This window comes from Ruditapes philippinarum, unplaced genomic scaffold (genome assembly GCF_026571515.1).
Source record: "Ruditapes philippinarum isolate M1 unplaced genomic scaffold, ASM2657151v2 ctg1756_1_1_1_1, whole genome shotgun sequence".
NCBI lineage: Eukaryota > Metazoa > Mollusca > Bivalvia > Venerida > Veneridae > Ruditapes > Ruditapes philippinarum.
The window spans coordinates 58,922-78,227 of record NW_026866698.1 but is presented as its reverse complement, the minus strand read 5'-3'; the positions used below and the strand labels follow the sequence as shown (position 1 = coordinate 78,227).

Below are 19,306 nucleotides of genomic sequence, written 5' to 3'. Positions count from 1 at the left end.
ACACACAATATCTGTATTATATGTTATTTATAGACTTCAAATTAAACAATAAACAAGAAGCGCCGCAAAGCGACGAAAACCAGGTTTTCAATGACCAAGTTTTGATGTGACAGCAATCAATAGGTCAAAGTGCACTGAAGTTATTGAGTAGAAGCTGAAAATTCTATTGTAAGCAAATTACCTTGACCTTGCTCCCAGATATCTAAGTGGCAATCCAAAGCTGCCACTCAGCAAGTTTGGTGTCAAAAGGTCAAAGCAAACTCAAGTTATAACATGAAAACTAAATACATTAACCTTGATCACAGACACCTGTTGAGCGGAAACTAAATTTCTATTTTAATAACAGTGACCTTGACCTAGATCACAGACACCTGGGTAGCAATCCCAAGCTGCCTCTTGATATAACCTATCCATACACCAAGTTTGGTGTCAATAGGCCAAAGCAAACTCAAGTTATTGAGCAGAAACTGAATTTCTATTTTTAGTAACAGTGACCTTGACCTTGATCACAGACACCTGGGTAGCAATTCCAAGCTGCCTCTTGATATAACCTATCCATACCAAGTTTAGTGTCAATAAGCCAAAGCAAACTCAAGTTATTGAGCGGAAACTGAATTTCTATTTTTAGTAACAGTGACCTTGACCTTGATCACAGTCACCTGGGTAGCAATCCTAAGCTGCCTCTTGATATAACCTATCCATACACCAAGTTTGGTGTCAATAGGCCAAAGCAAACTCAAGTTATTGAGCGGAAACTGAATTTCTATTTTTAGTAACAGTGACCTTGACCTTGATCACAGACACCTGGGTAGCAATCCCAAGCTGCCTCTTGAAATAAGCTATCCATACACCAAGTTTAGTGTCAATGAGCCAAAGCAAACTCAAGTTATTGAGCGGAAACTGAATTTCTATTTTTAGTAACAGTGACCTTGACCTTGATCACAGACACCTGGGTAGCAATCCCATGCTGCCTCTTGATATAAGCTACCTACACACCAAGTTTGGTGTCAATAGGCCAAAGTAAACTAAAGTTATTGAGCGGAAACCAAAGTTGACGCCCGCCCGCCCGCCTTACAATAACCCGGTTTTCGTTGAAAACCTGGTTAAAAAGTAACAGAAATGGAAATATGCTAATACGATCAGGCTTGGAAAAGTGAACGAAATCGTTAGACACATACGGATGTATATATATTTACCTATGTTCTCATACTTAAGAATCTGGCGAATACTAGTTTGTATACGTTACCTTTATGTATACATGTACTTACATTAGTCTATATTTAGCCAAAGATTTATTCAGTTAGTCTTTAGAACCAATAGCATACCATAAAATCAACGTACGTCATCATTTTATCTTTATTTTATGCAATTCATTGTGGCATTTCTTCTTTCAAATTGTTGCTAATTTATTTGAATAGCCTATCCTTGAAGATTTATAGAACTTAAGTCGGAATTAAAGGACCGAAAGTTAACGATCTGTAAGCACATGATTCATGAAAAATGATTTTAATTTTTGATCGATACTAAGTCACATCGGTGTGCAGGGGTTGCAGTGCGTGTCTAAAAATATCCCTTATCAGAAATCAATTAAATATAGATTATACACGTAAGATCAAATCGTACATGTGAATTTATGAGTGGGTTATTTAATATTTTATCAATGACTTGTGACAAAGGGTGTAATGGAGTAAATAAAACAGCATCACTGAGGAAAACCGAAACATTTGCGCCGACATAATAACTCATCGTTAAAAAAACAACAACAACAAGAAAAAAAACACACAACAAAAATAAAAAACAACAACGAAAAAAAACAAAAAAAAACCCAACAAAACATAAAAACATAGGGAATCGTTCTATGACAGCGGGCACTTAAAATTGCGTTGATAGTAACCCCGTTGAAGAATTGATTCAATATTATAAAATACATGTCAATGGTTGGCTCTTTTCGAAAGCTTAAGACAATCAAAAAGATTCGCGACTCTGAACATACCATTTTAATAGTAAATTGTTGATATTACAATATGTATATTAAAACCATTGGTGAAACTTTTTTATAACATACAAGATGTTATTTATATAGAACAAAGTTTCAAGTGTAGGATTGTTTACATTAATAAATTTGAATAAGTGCCACACAATTAATAATCTCTCGTGTACGAAAGGATTTAAAAGTATTAGAATCCGAAATAATTAATATATAGCGCTATGTCTATAAACGCAAAATTCCTAATTGTTTATGTAAATTTCTGAATAGAAAATGAATATAATTATCGTTCAGAGATTTTGTTTTGGTTATAGTAACTGTTTATCTTTGCCCACGTACTCGGGGCAAAGTAAAACAGTTCACTTATACTTTCTAAACTAAAATCTCAACTTGTTTTTGTAATATTTTACGTATTTAGTCAGAAATGGAGAATAGAAACCAATCTGTGTTAAAGAGAGATATTAGAGAAATAGAGAGAAATATTCAAAACCGAGCCGATCATATTTAAAGAATACCAATAAAAGCAAAAAAGTGTTTCACTTTGCCTCGGTCTACACTAACTAATTAATACCAGCCAAATCGGCTGCATCCTTGAACCAGTTGAATACGTCCATTACATACGTCCTCGTATCATACGAGAATGTTGCTATTTTATATACTGTTTACGACATAATAGTAGTTCTATGTTGACATTTTGGAATTTCCGCGGGCGGCAAGACGAAACAACAACGAGTGACAGCAAAACGACAATATTTGAGTGCATATGCAACAGGACACAGAACGATATTTCGCGTACATGATGGTGTTATTTCCTGTCGCAAGAGGGGTTTAATGTCAACCATTGTTAAATGAGCGTCTTTATTATCCTTGACAAACCTTGTATAACGACAAACCCTATATAACGGTTACTCTTTTATTACGTACTATCGAAGACAGAAGCTTATTCGAACATTTACCCTTACCCTGCTGGTGGCAAGTGATACTACTAACCACATGACCAGTGCTGCCAACAGTCTGATTATGGTATGCACTATTCCATATCCAGTCAGTACATTTAGTGACAATTCTCTAAAAATGAGTAATGGTTTTATCTAGACTGAAAGATGAAAGACTGAAGATATTTAACTGGCTATGGGTAAAATCAAACTTGAGCAGTTTTAGAATCTGTCCTCTGACCCTTACATTACCCATTACTCTAACTCTAACCCCTAATCCTACGCCTAGAAGTAATCCGTGTGATTTTTTAGAGTAATAGAAATATTGAAAAAATAATATTGGGTAAAATTATAATGTTTAAATAGCTGCGGACAGATTCTAAGGTCTAGCCAATCAAATTATATCATGCAAAATGTACAAAAGACAAGACAAGCAAGGAAAGTAATAAATATATTTTTCACCTAAAACTTTCGTTAGCATTGCAAATTTTGTTTTTCATTCCAATGGCAAGTAAGGCAATTTCATCAACGTTTACAACTGTCAAATAATTGTCAAGTTCATTCTCTGCATTAAAATTACTCCACGACATATAGTGCATGTGTCTCCATTCCGCCATTGACTTAAAATGTATATTTTCTGCAGGATGATATAAAGGAAAGAGTTCTATTAACCCTGAGTGACGAGGTAGAAATAAAGTGTGACTCAGTCCAGCGCCATGCATTCCTATTAAAATGTCTGTTTTTGATATAATTGCAAGTTGATCTTGCATAGAAAGTTTATCGATTTGTAATCCTTTAACATTATGGCCGTTGAAATACGATTTGATTTTCTTTAAAAGTTTGTCCTCATTTTGTATTTTTCTTACAACCGATCCGGTTGGGTTTCTTGGATGCGCGACATAGTCCCTTCTCCAGATTATCAAAATATTTAATTGATTACAATTCGGAAAGTCCTCGGGTACAATGTTATGTTTTGACAGGAAGAAATTTCTAAACTCTTCAAGATATGCTACTTCCGGTAGATAATGTTCATCAAGCGGACTATCATATCCCACAATGCCCCAAATCATATTAGGAAACAACACTGGTGTTCGGATTTCTCCTATTCGTCTTATGTCCCCAAAAAGTGTACTCCATGTGGCGTCAAGCCCTCCTGCAGGATGGCCATCTATCCATAGAATGGTTACATTTTTAGGGTCTAGTTTAAATACCTTTGTAACAAGAAATGTATTGTACCAGTCTGTCATAGTATGGTACATATTAACATATTCATACCTTTGCACTGCGATGGTCCACTGAGGGGCCTCATAATGGTTTGGGAAATCAGTACTTAATTCAATAGTTTCAATCCATTTATTTAAATGACTGTCAACTCCAAACTCATATTTAACTTGTTGAGTACAGGGAAGATTAAAAAAACCTTTCTCTAGCGTGTAAAATTCCTCTTCCTCGGCCTGATTCATGACCTTCGACATATTCTCGCCGCCATGTTTCCCGCGTGCAAACCTAGGATCGACTAAGACATTAACAAGTTTTGCAAACAGATTTTTATATCCGGTAAAATGCCCACCGCACTGTCTTACACGGTCATCAATAAGGAATGAAATGTACGGATGGCGGTTCCTTAAGAAATCCTGTTTTTCCATAGCAACTTCTTGAAGCAACATGACGTCACGTTTCAAGACTCTTTTGTCGTCTGCTTTGTACCGTCTGTACAATTTTATGGGCTGCTCATATGTTTCAAGTTGTACTGTCACATTGCTCTGTTTCCACCATAGTAATATCACAGTTAGAAGGATTAGATAAATAGTCACAAAAACACGTGCATAGTACTTCATCATGTACAAAAATGTGAACTCTAGATCTCGAATTATTTTAAAATTTCTTTTCTCTTCTTGATTTATTTTTAAATCCTATCACCCTTTATATTTATCACATGTTTCAGTATACCCTTGTCGGAATATACCAGGAAATCGTAATAAAAGAATAAAAATGTCCACGTTCTTTTTTTAAATCACAATCCATCATTCACTTTTCTATACAAGTAAAAAAATCCTTACTCATTTGTGTCATGGAATCACATTGTATTTATGTCTAAAATTCAGTATAAATTTCATAAGAGCGCAAAAATATCTAAGCTAGACATAAAGGATACTCATATATACATGTAGCTTTATTTACACTTTGAAAAAAAACTGAAAATAAGGTCTTTAACATTTCATTATCAGTTTTTGTCCTATTGCTGATTGATAAATTCTATCTCCGGTATATTTAATATCAACAACTACAGGGAACTTCTCATGATTTAAAATTCTCATGATTTAAAATTCTCAACATGTTTAAAACGATACCACTCAACTACGTAAATATAAATACTAAATTATTGCTTCCTATTCGTTGAGCAACAGTCACTTCAACATAATTTTCCGGGAATCATTAAAAATAAATGTCATTTGACACAATGTCAAATAAACTACTTTAACATAAGTAGATGGTACTTGAAAATCAAGCACTGTTGTTTTTTTTTCCTTTTCATACGCATTTTCAATTAAGGAAAAATTTTAATTATTCTGCACGAAACGGGAAACATGTTTATTATATTAAATAAAGAAAACTAGTAAACGGTAGGTAAAGAAAGTTCTGTAATCATTACGTAATCATTAGACAGTCAAACTTGTGAACAAACAGGTAATCCAAGTTAGTGACAGAACATGGCCTCTATAGACAAGTGGACTTTATTTAGAGGTTACTTTGTTCTTTTTAATCAATGACGATTTGTCGAAATGTGGCTTTATTTGCAGGGTGGTCTGTACTTAGAGATGGTCTTTAACGTGGGTTTGACTGTATGTTAAATCGGGTTCAGTACTACATGTAATTTATCACTTTCATCAAATTATAGTACAAAACACGTGCTCGTAATTAAACAGCTATTATGAAATATTCATTTTTGAAACTGGAATCAAATTCCGCCAAATAAAAGCACTACAATAAAACCTCTATTGCAATAAGTATATAAAATAAGGCCAAATTTAACATCCGCGTTCAGGCTGAATAATTGTACTGTAGACGTGTTCTCAATATCAAAACACTTTAGACCAGACTCAAAGATCTTCTAAAACAAATTCCCCAGTTTAAAACGGGATAAGTAATCAAAACAAATTCATTACAGTTAAGCTTTGTAGATAAAAACAGAACAAGTGTTTGGACAAGTTTTATGTGCTGCAATGGTTGCTTTATTGGTTTTTACTTATGCTTTTGTAAAATGATTAGATTTTCGATCTTATTCACTCACGTAAAGCACGTGTATCGCAATGCGGGCTATTGTCGCAATGCACGGGTAATTGTCGCAATGCACGGCAATTGTCGCAATGCACGGCAATTGTCGCAATGCACGAATATATTACAATTACAGCAGCATGCATACATTACAATAAACAACTTTTACGATGTCAGTGTGGCTTGAAATCCAACAAAGCAAAACACCAATGAACGCATGTACAGCAATAAAAACACACATCATTATGAACGCAAAGCTTGCAATGTATTACATAAATAGAGCAAAGCTTTCAATGTAATACATAAATAGAAAAATGAATGCAAATAAAGCAATGTACGCGCATATCCCAATGAACGCGCGTACATGAGTGCAGCGGCATATCGCAATGAACGCATGCCTCGCAATGTAATACATATATACTACAATCGCGATGTACACGCATATCGCAATGAACGTGCAAAGCCTATCGCAATGAACGGGCGTACATGAATGCACAGCGGAATATCGCAATGGAAGCGCGTACATGAATTTAGCGGCATATCGCAATGAACGAATGTCTCGCAATGAAATGTAATACTACAATAGTCATGCACACATATATCGCAGTGACAGCCATTTTTCCGCGGTTTTGTCAACGTTTGAGACAATCCCTTCACGAAGAGTGTCGTTATCTATGACTTTACACACACATTCCACTATCGTGCGGCATCCACAAATCATTATCTACAAACGCTGTTAAACCCGCAGTTCAAATATGAGGTCCACTTAAACATATAACTGAATGATAAATTTAAATTGACCTTCAGCCCTAAACGTAACGCCTTTATCTTCAATTTTATGCTTTTATCTACAGCAGTCATGACACAGTCAAAATAGGAGGACTTCATCTGTGTTAAAGGCTCTACATGTACAAACTAGCAGCGCTAAATTTAACACAAAAGAGATAGTGGTTTAAATTTGCTATATAGTAGACCAGCTGTTGTTAGGATATGGTGATAATAAATAAATCATTGAAACAAAAGAAATATATATAGAAATACATTCAGTTTCCATATAGATACACAAGCAACAATCAGCATTATTTTATTTACTATCACATGTACATTGTATTTAATATAACAGGAAATTGTAAAAATATCGACCGGGTTTTAATCTTCACAAAATGCGAAAAGTCACAATTCTGTTAAAAATTAACAAATCCCAAAATCATGATACTATGCGCCGGAGATTTTACATTCTGTAAAAATTTGGTTGAAATCCCTTAAGTAGGCCGCGTCAGGACAAAACCAACATTATGGGTTTGCGACCAGCATGGATCAAGACCAGCTTGCGCATCAGGTTCCATGCTGTTCGCTGTCAGTTTCTCCACTTGTAATAGAGTTGATAAGCGAACAGCATGGATCCTGATCAGACTGCGTGATTGCACAGGCTGGTCTGGATCCATGCTGGTCGCAAACTCATTATGTTGGTTTTGTCGTGACGCGGCTCAAGTACATTCTACCGCCTGTTAAGAAATGGTATATGCCTGTAATTATGCACCCTTATGCACCCCGACCGCTAATATTTTACCAATCTAATCAAGGTTTTCCGTTGCAAGACCTGGTTGAAAAATTATCTTGAAAGAAAATCAATCAAATGCGAGCATTGATTAAGTAAATGATTTAGAATATTTGTGAAAGAATTATCTCAACAAAAGATCTGATGATATTGCATGTTAAATAAATAATGCGGAGACATTACTGCATGCAATGTTCTAAACAAGTAGTCCAGGTTTGCATTGCGTTTACATCATAATAGGGGAAATGATTATAAGCAATTTACATATAAACTTTTAATTCATACATGTGCATAGTTTGCTAAATTGACTGAATGCATGACATGCTTAAACACGAACTTGTATGGATTTGCATGTTATCTACTTAGTTCAGTTAAACAAACTTACTATTTTAAGACCTTTCTAAAGATACTTTAGTACTGCATTTTTTACTTAAGTAATTCAAAATGCAATACTGTAGGAAACGTTTTTTAGTCAGTTTTTCTTACTTAAATATGTAATCATAATGTTAACGTAGACGCACGTATAATTAAATAATATTTATATTACTGCACGTTTGTAAAGTCGTTTTTCACTGGATAATCTTCATGTTTATATAAACTATATGGGTAGCTGAACTGTGCTCTAGTAAATTCAGTGTGGCTTGGTACCGTGATCTGGAGTGAAAACTACCCACATCAAACCAACTAGCTGTCTATTTATAAAAGTAATCTCTAAAAAGAAGTTTGCAGTCTTATAAATTTGTTATAAAGATTCTTGACAGGTTATCTGGCCGTATAAAAAAGAATATTTGTAATATAACCATTGCCTAACAACTTGGGTCATATTTGCAAACAACGTTTATATAACCTGTCAAAGATTTTAAAAGAATGTCACACAATATAACGTAGGTGTACTGTTCATACAAGAGGAAAATTCTACATATTGTCAAAGGTTTTATTTTTCTTTGATATAAGCCTTACATTTAAAAATTAAATCTCAAAAAAGGTTCACACATACAAACTGCTTGATTACAAAATTTTATCAAATCAAACATGTTCCTCAAACACAAGATCTCTAAAGTAATTTATAAATAAAATGTAATATATAAAATTTTAGGTTGATTCCGGCCACCATTTTGGTATTACAGCTTTCAAGCTGACAGTTTCTTGTTGTGTATTTTTCACTAAAAGATTGCCTGCAACATCATTTGTTCTCAACAGTCCAAGACCATATATACCACAGGAACTTCTAAACTTCCCTACATTTTTATTGCTTTCATTTTGAATTGTCTCCCCTGGCTCAATGTTCCCTGGATGCCTAAAATATGGAAACAGTGTTTGCATTATACAGAAGTTATTTTAGTTCACTATAAGCTTTTTAAATTACACATTCTCAGTCTTTTCCTGAAATCAACCAGAACTAAACAGTTACATGTAAGTTTCTTGCTCAATGAAACAACCGCTCCCCCCCCCCCCTGACAGGGCTTTGACCCGCACATCCTTAGATTACTGGTTGGACAAATTAACCACTAAGCCATGGGACACCATAGATAAGGATGAAAATATTAATCACTTGAACAGTTTATAAACAGTAATATAATACTGTTACAATAATCTTATGGCTGATTCTATGAAGAATTGTAACATAAAATGTTTCTGTTATTTATCACACATGAATATTGTTTGTAAACTGAATAAAATGTTCTGGAACAAAATATTTTTGCTGCTATTTTTAGAAGGATTTTGTTGCTTAGCAACTACTTTGTGCATGCAACATTCGCTCTCAAGGATATATCAAAGCATATTTCTTTCTTACAGATATTTTCAGCCTCAATATGGCCTTGAACTTGACCCCTGTTACCTCAAAATCACATTAAACAGTTCCCCAAAACTAGAAATCATAAGCAAGCTTGACTCAACATTTCAAACAATTAAACAACTTACTTTTCAAATACGAGTGGCATTATACGTTTCCGTGTTACACCAGTATGATGTGTTCTTGCTGTCAGCTCCTGACCTAAATAACAGCCTTTACTAAAACTCACTGAAAATATTCAAAATATCATATCAGATCATGCACTTGAAAATTCAATTTTGTTTGCATTTCATTTTCAGGTTACAATGACAACCATAAAGAATCCTATAGAAACTTTTAAGCTTTACTGGTGGGAGAGATACCACATGATGACTGACCCTTTATATAGCTATTTACATGTATGTGAGTGTGTGTGTGGGGGGAGGGGGTTGAAGGGGGGGGGGGTGAGCTTAAACCACATAGCTTCTCTGTTCCCCACCCCAAACCCCTATGTGATTACTTTAAGCACTATAAGAAGAATATCTCTAGAAGAATATTCAAGGATTGTGATTTTTAAGAGCAGAGCCATCCATCTGGGTCCTACAAGCTTACTCCCTTTTATTAGATAAAATTAAGCTAATAATCGAAAACAAACTTTTATGTACTACTAAATGTAAACAATTTCTTAAATTTCTATCATATCAAACATTGTAAACATATTTGCAGTTTATGTTTTATACAACTTCCATAATTATTAAAGAACCAACAAATCAAACAAAACAATCAAGAAATTGACACTTGTTCACATGTGATAAGTATAAATGAATGTATACCTCCATTCATAAAGACTAGATTACTCTCTAAAGGAAAACAATTTCCTGGAGGAAGATCTTGTGGGCCCTCTGGGATTCCCCACTGTAACCTACTTTCATGGTACCCGGCTTCATCTTCTACAACATCACAAGGATCTGAAATCAAGAAAACAAATGTATAATGTAGTTAGCAACTAGTATATATGTATATCGAGGCAAATACCCCTTATGTAAAGAAACCACTTAACTTATAAGACACAATATATAATACATGTTTTGAAATTGAATAGTTCTGTATGAAAGGAATTCTTAACTTGTTGTTACTAAATGGGTGATAAAACAACACAAGTCAAATCATTTTAACTAAATAGAAATTTCTTTGAAAGACCATGTACAGCCCTAAGTATTCATTGCATTAAAAAGTTATCTAAAATTATCAATACGTTGCTTTTCAAACTTTCTACTATTTTTTTTTTGGTTACAAAATCAACTCAGGCCAACACAGTTTAGGTCATATGGCAACCTTCCAATTTCTCGGTGAAAGAAAGATCCCTCAGGTGCCCCTTAAGCACTTTAGGGTAAACCTGTGAGCCTGAGTACTCAGTAAAGCAAAGGACCCCATAAAACTTAAAGAGAATGTTGCATATAAATTTCAGTTAATATTATGAATTGACTTGTTATTTAAATGGGTTTCAATATCAAAAACCTAAATTTGAGCAGTCTGCAGTATATAGATTGTGGTAAGTCTGTGCCTATATACAAACTGATCTGCCTATGTACAGTCATTAGGAAATCTACAAATTTATTATTCAACGTTATCAACATACCTTTTTCACTAATTATTCTCAATCCAAAATCTGTTACTCTAGGATCTGTAGTTTCTACTGCAGCAGACGCCAGTTCTATAAGATGGCCGCCTTTATCAGATACTGTTGCATATACATGATAACTGGAACTTAAATCATCCAGGCTAACCTGTGTTAAATAAAAACTGTAAGTACTTCTTTTAACTTTTCAGTCATATAATATTATTAAAATTTACAATAAAAATAACCACTATAATTATTGTATGATATTGTTACATCAGCTACTAACCAGATTGAAAAACAAACATAATAATAACAATAATTATACACTGTCTATGTACATGTACAACAACACATCAGTGAAATAACAATTATAAGGGCATCACAAACCATGTTTGAAGGAAATACATTACTTTCTTCGAAACTGAATGATAATTTTTGTACCTTTTTTCTAATCTTGTATTTTTTTATATCTGTTATAAGCTGATTAACCATGTTTCTATCACACTCCATAAACACTGCCTTCTCCCCGTATATCTGACTTACATCATACAATATCAAGTCATACTGTACACGGCCCTGAAATATACAGATCAATATTCATGTCATTCTGTGTTTGACTGTAATTATATCTTCAGATCCACTGTTTGATTCTAATGTTGCGGTACTAACAATATATATTCCTACTTTATATTTTTGATGATTTTTTTTAAATAAAATAAATTGTGAAAAGGAAGTTCAGTTTTTGGAGACTTTTAAGGAAAATGTAATGATTTAACACCTCGGTAACACAGATTTTCATAGGTGTCTATGAGAAAAAGCAAAATCTTGTAAGATTAAAATGTAACTTGAAATTACATATATGCAATGAGTATACCAACAATAAAACTAGAGACTTGGTTTATGTGCAGGGCACTACGTCTCATGGTGGTGAACAATTCTATAAAGTAACATTAAAATTCCTCCATGCATGTAGAAAATATGCTCCGGACAACATCTGGATATTTAATCATCTCCAGTGACCTTGACCTTACAAATATTAACCTATATTAAATGTGTCACACCTGTAGTCATGATAGTTACCATTTGTGCTACAATCCATCAATAAATGATGACTAAATGGTCCCTATACACATCTTCAAATTTTTATCTGAACTTTGACCTCTATGTGTAACACTGACTTTGGTCGCAGGGATCTGAATTTTGCGTGCGACACTCAGCCTCACAATGGTGAACATTTGTGCCAAGTTATATTGAAATCCCCCTATGAATGTAGAAGTTTTGCTCCCGACAAGCGTTTTTCAATGAGCTCTAAGTGTGACCTTGACCTTTGACCTGGAGACCTGGATCATGCATGGAGCAATACATATATCATGGTGGTGAACATTTCCATAAAGTATTATAAAAATTCTTCCATACATGTAGGAGATATGCTCCAGACAAAATCTGGATATTTCACCATCTTTAGTGACCTTGACCTTGCATATATTGACCTAAAGTACATGTGTCACAGCCGTAGTCATGATAATGACCATTTGTGTTACAATCCCTCAATAAATGATGATTAAATCGTCCCTATACACATCTTCATATTTTTATCTAAACTTTGACCTCTATGTGTGACCTTGACCTTGGCCGCAAGGACCTGAATCTTGCGCGCGCGACACTCCAACTCACAATGGTGAACATTTGTGCCAAGTAATATTGAAATCCCTCTATACATGTGGAAGTTTTGCTCCGGACAAGCATTTTTCAATGAGCTCCAAGTGTGACCTTGACCTTTGACCTAGAGACCTGGTTCATGTGCGCGACACTGCTCCTCATAGTGGTGAACATTTCTATGAAGTTTCATGAAAATCCCTCCATACATGTAGGAGAGCTGAACTGATATTTACTTGAAAATTAAAATATAATTAAATTTCTATGAGAAAGTATTTACATTTGATAAGGTAATTACTGTATGATCTTTATGAACAAATACAAAGGCTACAGAACACCATAGTTATCACAGTTAAGAATCTTGACCAATGAATGAAACATGTGTAAATAAATGTTACATTCTTTAGAACATACTCAAGTCCAAGAAAGAGGATTATTTTATGCCCTTTGATTAAATTCTATTTTTAGAATTGAAAGTGAAAGTAGATCAAGGGGAGTAATTGTGTAAGTCATTTATGAACAAAGTAATAACTTTGTTGTCCCCCTTTGATTAAATTCTATTTACAAAATCTGGATATTTCATCATCTTTAGTGACCTTGACCTGTATATATTGACCTAAATTATATGTATCACAGCCATAGTCTTGATAATGACCATTTGTGTTACAATCCCTCAATAAATGATGACTAAATGGTCCATATACACATCTTCATATTTTTATCTGAACTTTGACCTCTATGTGTGACCTTGACCTTGGCCGCAAGGACCTGAATCTTGCACGCGACACTCCGCCTCACAATGGTGAACATTTGTGCCAAGTAATATTGAAATCCCTCTATACATGTGGAAGTTTTGCTCCGGACAAGCATTTTCAATGAGCTCTAAGTGTGACCTTGACCTTTGACCTAGAGACCTGGTTCATGTGCGCGACACTGCTCCTCATAGTGGTGAACATTTCTATGAAGTTTCATTAAAATCCCTCCATACATGTAGGAGATATGCTCCGGACAAAATTGGACGCCGCCCGCCCGCCCGCCCGCCAGGGGCGTTCCCATAATACGTCCCGTTTTTCAAACGGGCGTATAATGAAGACCTAGGACCCAAGAATAATGTCACTGAGAGCTGCACACTTGGTGGCCATTTGGTTGAAATTCATACCAGCAAAATTCAGATCATCACAAGAGCTGGCACCAGTGTACAACCATCAACCTTCTGTAAAGTATGTTGATAGCTTACAACTAGCTACACAGCTTTGTAACATAAAATAATTCATAGTCTTGCCCCCCACCCCCCCTGGTTGGACTGAATTTCCAGCTGTGAAAGTGAAGTGAATTAATGACAGCAGGTCTAACATGTGGACCATAGAAGCTCACTTTAATATCATGACTATTAGCTCTACAGTATTGTTGGAGGAATGTCAAAGTTGCAATTCTTGGACTAGTTGAAACTGGGTAAATCAACCAATCATTGTTAAGCTTAAATGACTGTATTCATAAGAGGAAGAAATATGCCTTGTGGAAATCATAATGGCAAGCTATATGTGGATCAGATGCTGAAACCATTTAACCATTATTCATGCTTGTTTTTTTTGGGTTGCTTATCTGGTTTTTATGGGGGTCAGGTTAGTCAAAAGGTGCATTACAGAAGTTGAAACAGTTATTGAAAGGTTGAAACAGTATTGACACAAACCAGTCTAAAGAGAAGGAATGCAAAAAACAGGTACATGTATCTTTTGAAGTATCAAAGGGTCGTAACTCAACAATGGATTGTGATGGTATTTTCTTATTTATTTGTACAACAGTCCAGCAAAGTTAAATTACACAATACACTACCTAAGTCTTTTTTCCCTTTTGGTTGGATTTTAGTTGCACCAACACAGTATAGGTCAAATGGCTACTTTCTAGCTTTACTGGTGGTGAGGAAGAGCTCAGGTGCCCTTCGTGCATTATTTCAGGCATGAATGAGCAGAGCACTTTAGCAGAACCACCAATGTTCCGTAAGCTAGCTGGATAGCTTCCTCACATGAAAGAATCAAAAGTCCCCTTCAAGAATGGAACCGACAGCAATGAGCGGCAAGTGGTACACTGCCTAAGTATCAATGAGTTACATGACTAATTTTTCAACTGTACCAACATATTTACATTGGATGCCTACCTGTTTCATTTCAACTGGTACACTACAGCAAGACAAAGAGATAACACTGAAGACTTTAGGCATAACAAATAATAACAAGGGATCTTTTCTGGTATTTCAATCTTTATTTAAAAAGCATCAATGCCAAAGTTGCAATTCTTGGACTAGTTGAAAGTGGGTAAATCAACCAATCATTGTTAAGCTTAAATGACTGTATTCATAAGAGGAAGAAATATGCCTTGTGGAAATCATACTGGCAAGCTGTATGTGTATCAGATGCTAATAAATTTAACCATTATTCATGTTTTTTTTTTGTTTTTTTGTTGTTTATCTGGTTTTTATGCTGATTTTAACACATTTTGGTCTTATCACAATGATTAGTCCACCAAACAAACTTTCCCATATAACTAAGCAGTAATTACCAATTTCTCTGCCATTGACCAACTAATAATTCCGAATGATTCTTGAATCAGTGGTAAGAGATCAAAATGCCTGTCTCAAATGCATTTTGTGCCGCTTCAAATCATAGAAAACACTCTTTGCTTCATGTGATAAAATTAAAAATGACAGACTCAAACCTTAAAATAAACCTTCTCAGAAAAATCTTAAAGACAACCCTGAATGCTGAAATATCCTGTATTTAACACTCATGGCAATCTTATTTTACCTGAATATTCAACAGCATAGAGTACTGAGCTCCCATCACAGATCCCAGGCATTCAACATCACTGGTAACAAGCCCTTGTAGAAACTGAATAGTATCTCGCCCCTTAACTCGAACAATTCCCCTTGAGCTTAGTTTATATACTGGAACATCACTTGCAGATGAGGTAGAATATTTGATCGCCTGCTTAAATGTCTATTGTACAATATATAAGAATATTACAAAACACATTTAAAACCATTTGAACATTCAATACAATAATAAATTGCAAATGTTTATTACATTTAATTAATTTGATAAAAGGAATTAATATATGCACTGCGTCATAAATACATATATTTCACATTGAACTGATTTTTATAAGAAAATTTCTTAAATAATATTCCAGAAATAAATTCTTTGTGAACTAATGACAGAGTAAAACTTCAAATAACATAATTAATATCACAACTTTATTTTTAAATTTTGTTTTTTTCGTCAGGCTTACAGATTTAACTTTTTCTAATGGACAACCTACACTAGATTTGCAGTTCTGACAAGCAATCCTTGACACTCTTTGAAGTAATTTCTGAAAAAGCATTCTGTACAGTAAATATCTGAAATTGATAATAGGTACATGTTTATATTATTACTAATGATGTAACAGAACTTCTAGCTGATAATTCATCAGTATTATTCCCAACTGAAAATAGTATTGTTTGAAAAGAATCTAACAGATTTTTTTTTTATTTGAAACATTTGTACCAAAGATGGATTGGTCCTTGCTGGCATTTAACATTGATGAAAATTTTCATCAACAAATATGGACAATTATTTTATTTTTCAGATTTGAGGTTGGTCTGTGCTCAATATACATGTATAACAGGACATTATATAACAGGACAGATAACTGAAGATTAGGGCCCCAATTACCTTTTCATCGGATGAGGTGCTGCCATTCCTTGTGAAAGGGATTTTTGTCTGTCATTAACAGTGTAAATAAGAGATATACAATGGTATTAGTAACAGTCCTTTAGTATCTGTAATCAAAATGTCTTTTCATGATTTTATTTAAATTCATACATGTAATTTTATTATAATTGTGTATAAATATAATGATTTAAGCACTACTTTTAACTATGAATTAGATGTCAAATGACACAGCTTATCTAGCTGTTAGTTCCTTGTGACGTTGTCCTGTTACATTATGCTTGTAATTGCCTTAATTTGATATTTAAATGACTGCAATCATATATTTTGTAATTTATATGTACATCAAAATACAATTGGAAACTCATTTTTTTTTTGCTAAAAATACAAGCAATGATTAGCTTTAGTACAGAAATATTAAAATACTGTTAATTCACTGTGTCTTACAAAGGTGTATTTATAGATTTAACATCTTTTTATGTCAAAAAGTGGCAAATATGCCAATCAAAATTAGCCTATATTACTTGACTGCAGACAATTTGAACTTTTATCCGAATTTATTTGCTGATCCGAAATAATATCAGTTCCTTAATTATTATATAATAGCCACATAGGTAGAATGATTGACTTCCAGATTATGAAAAACTCTTAACCAATAAAAGGGAAATATACTTACTCTGTAACTTTACTTGAAAAAACTGTAATCGAAACCAAATTATCCCCAAACTTGACTTTCGTTTTAAGGGCGACTATTGATAAAAGGGAAGTAACTTTTTTCAATATTTCTTGAGATATTGCGCCAGTCTTAAATTTGTTATACGTTATTTTAGCAGACAGTGGTCAAAGATTAATATTTTCTATATACACTATTGTCTTTCAGTAAATTCTCCATTTAAATATTATTATGTCATGACAAGGGTCTAGTATGCTTATATAAGCTGCCTGCCTCCAGATGAGCCAAAATATTTCAAGAAAACCATACTTGAGAAAAAAGTGTACTTAGTGTAAAAGTGTATTAAGAAAAACAAAAGAACTCGAGTAATAATTTACATGTTATTTGCGATTAATTACTGATTTTGCAGTACATGTATTTATCACCACATTTCTACTGCGTGACCAGAATCTATTTGAAAGACCCTGGCGTGACTAACACAGTATTGAGGACTATTTTTTGCATATTTTGACCTCTATTAAATGGTAATTTACGTGGATTGTTAGTGCTGTATGCAGTGTAAATTATTTTCTTTGGTCACTTCACAACATTTTACTTTTACAGACATTTTCAATTTTTTTTTATGAAAAATCATCATGAATTTAGAGGCATGCTGCTTTAATGTTAGTATGAAACTCTCTCAGAAGGGCTTAAAATGAGGCTTCTATAAGTTTTAAAATGGACCGAGAGCTTCAATTGTGCCTTTGAGTAATGTTCAGTAGGCTCAGTGAATGAAGGTATCCAAATAAACTTTAATGTCCTATTTTGTATAAATAAACAGCCAGTTCCAACATATAGCTGAATGATTAATATTGAGGACACTCACAAATGAATTCACATGTGATGCAGTGCCTCGTCATTCCAGTAGTGACTACTACTACTAGTGAGATAATCCAGTTAACTATTAAAAGTGCATAATTTTAAGTATCCAAATATTACCACCCCTGTGGGCTTAGATTTATAATGATAGTCTTTCTGACCCCCGAGATGAGTGGGGGCCTTGACTTTTGGATTTTCTACCCCTATTATGCCAGAATGGTAAAATTAAAAGCCCCACACACTGCAACATATTAAGGACATATTCCCAGCCAATGAATATGGCTAATGACAAGGGGGTCAGGTTAGTCAAAAGGTGCATTACAGAAGTTGAAACAGTTATTGAAAGGTTGAAACAGTATAATGTATTGACACAAACCAGTCTCAAGAAAGGGAATGCAGACAGGTATCTTTATCTTTTTAAGTATCAAAGGGTCGTAACTCAACAATGAATTGATGGATTGTGATGGTATTTTCTTATTTATTTGTACAACAGTCCAGCAAAGTTAAATTACCGGTACACAACACACAGCCTAGGTATCAATGTGTTACAAGACTAATTTTTCTAACTGTACAAACATATTTACATTGGATGCCTACCTGTTTCATTTCAACTGGTACACTACAGCAAAACAAAATAAATGACACTGAAGACTTTAGGCATAACAAAAAATAACAAAGGATCTTTTCTGATATTTCAATTTTTATTTATAAAGCATCAATGGTTGAGAAATGCTATAACACCATGCATGTAATGTGTAAAATAAGACAAAACCAAACAACAGCAGATTGACAAAGTTTGAACACATGCCTTGCACCAGCACTATTTGAGCCGCGTCACAACACAAAACCAACATAGTGCATCCGCGCAGTCTGATCAGGATCCATGCTGTTTGCTATATGTTTCATGTTTCTCTACTTGTAATAGGGTTGGTAAGCGAACAGCATGGATCCTGATCAGACTGCACTGATGCACAGGCTGGTCTGGATCCATGCTGGTCGCAAATACATTATGTTGGTTTTGTCGTGACGTGGCTCAATTTTATCAAAAACATTTTCAAGAACATAAAGTAAAGGCACACACACATACAAATTACTTCAGACAAGTAATAATGTACATCTTAACAGTTAACTAATAATTGCATATTTTCCATCTACAGAATCACAATTCAACTCAACTTGTATTTAGATGTAGGTCTATACCAATAAGCTGTATGCAAAAATTCAGAAAGTTCACACCAAATTTCCCAATAATATAGTAATG

The 19,306-nt window shown here is 34.2% G+C and overlaps 2 protein-coding genes across 2 annotated transcripts; both read right to left on the bottom strand.

Moving 5' to 3' along the window:
* Positions 1–3,380: 3,380 nt before the first annotated feature.
* Positions 3,381–4,760, bottom strand: LOC132733378 (uncharacterized). The gene has a single exon (XM_060720020.1). It carries the CDS (start codon positions 4,758–4,760, stop codon positions 3,381–3,383), a length of 1,380 nt encoding a protein of 459 aa, XP_060576003.1.
* A 2,946-nt stretch (positions 4,761–7,706) lies between these two features.
* Positions 7,707–17,333, bottom strand: LOC132733371 (putative transferase CAF17 homolog, mitochondrial). Its single transcript, XM_060720014.1, has 8 exons — positions 17,191–17,333; positions 16,123–16,201; positions 15,609–15,800; positions 11,593–11,727; positions 11,170–11,317; positions 10,364–10,498; positions 9,680–9,779; positions 7,707–9,053 (listed from the first exon to the last, which is right to left on the bottom strand). The coding sequence occupies exons 2-8, from the start codon at positions 16,183–16,185 to the stop codon at positions 8,849–8,851; spliced, it is 978 nt and encodes a 325-aa protein (XP_060575997.1). The 5' UTR covers positions 16,186–16,201; positions 17,191–17,333; the 3' UTR covers positions 7,707–8,848.
* Positions 17,334–19,306: the final 1,973 nt, after the last annotated feature.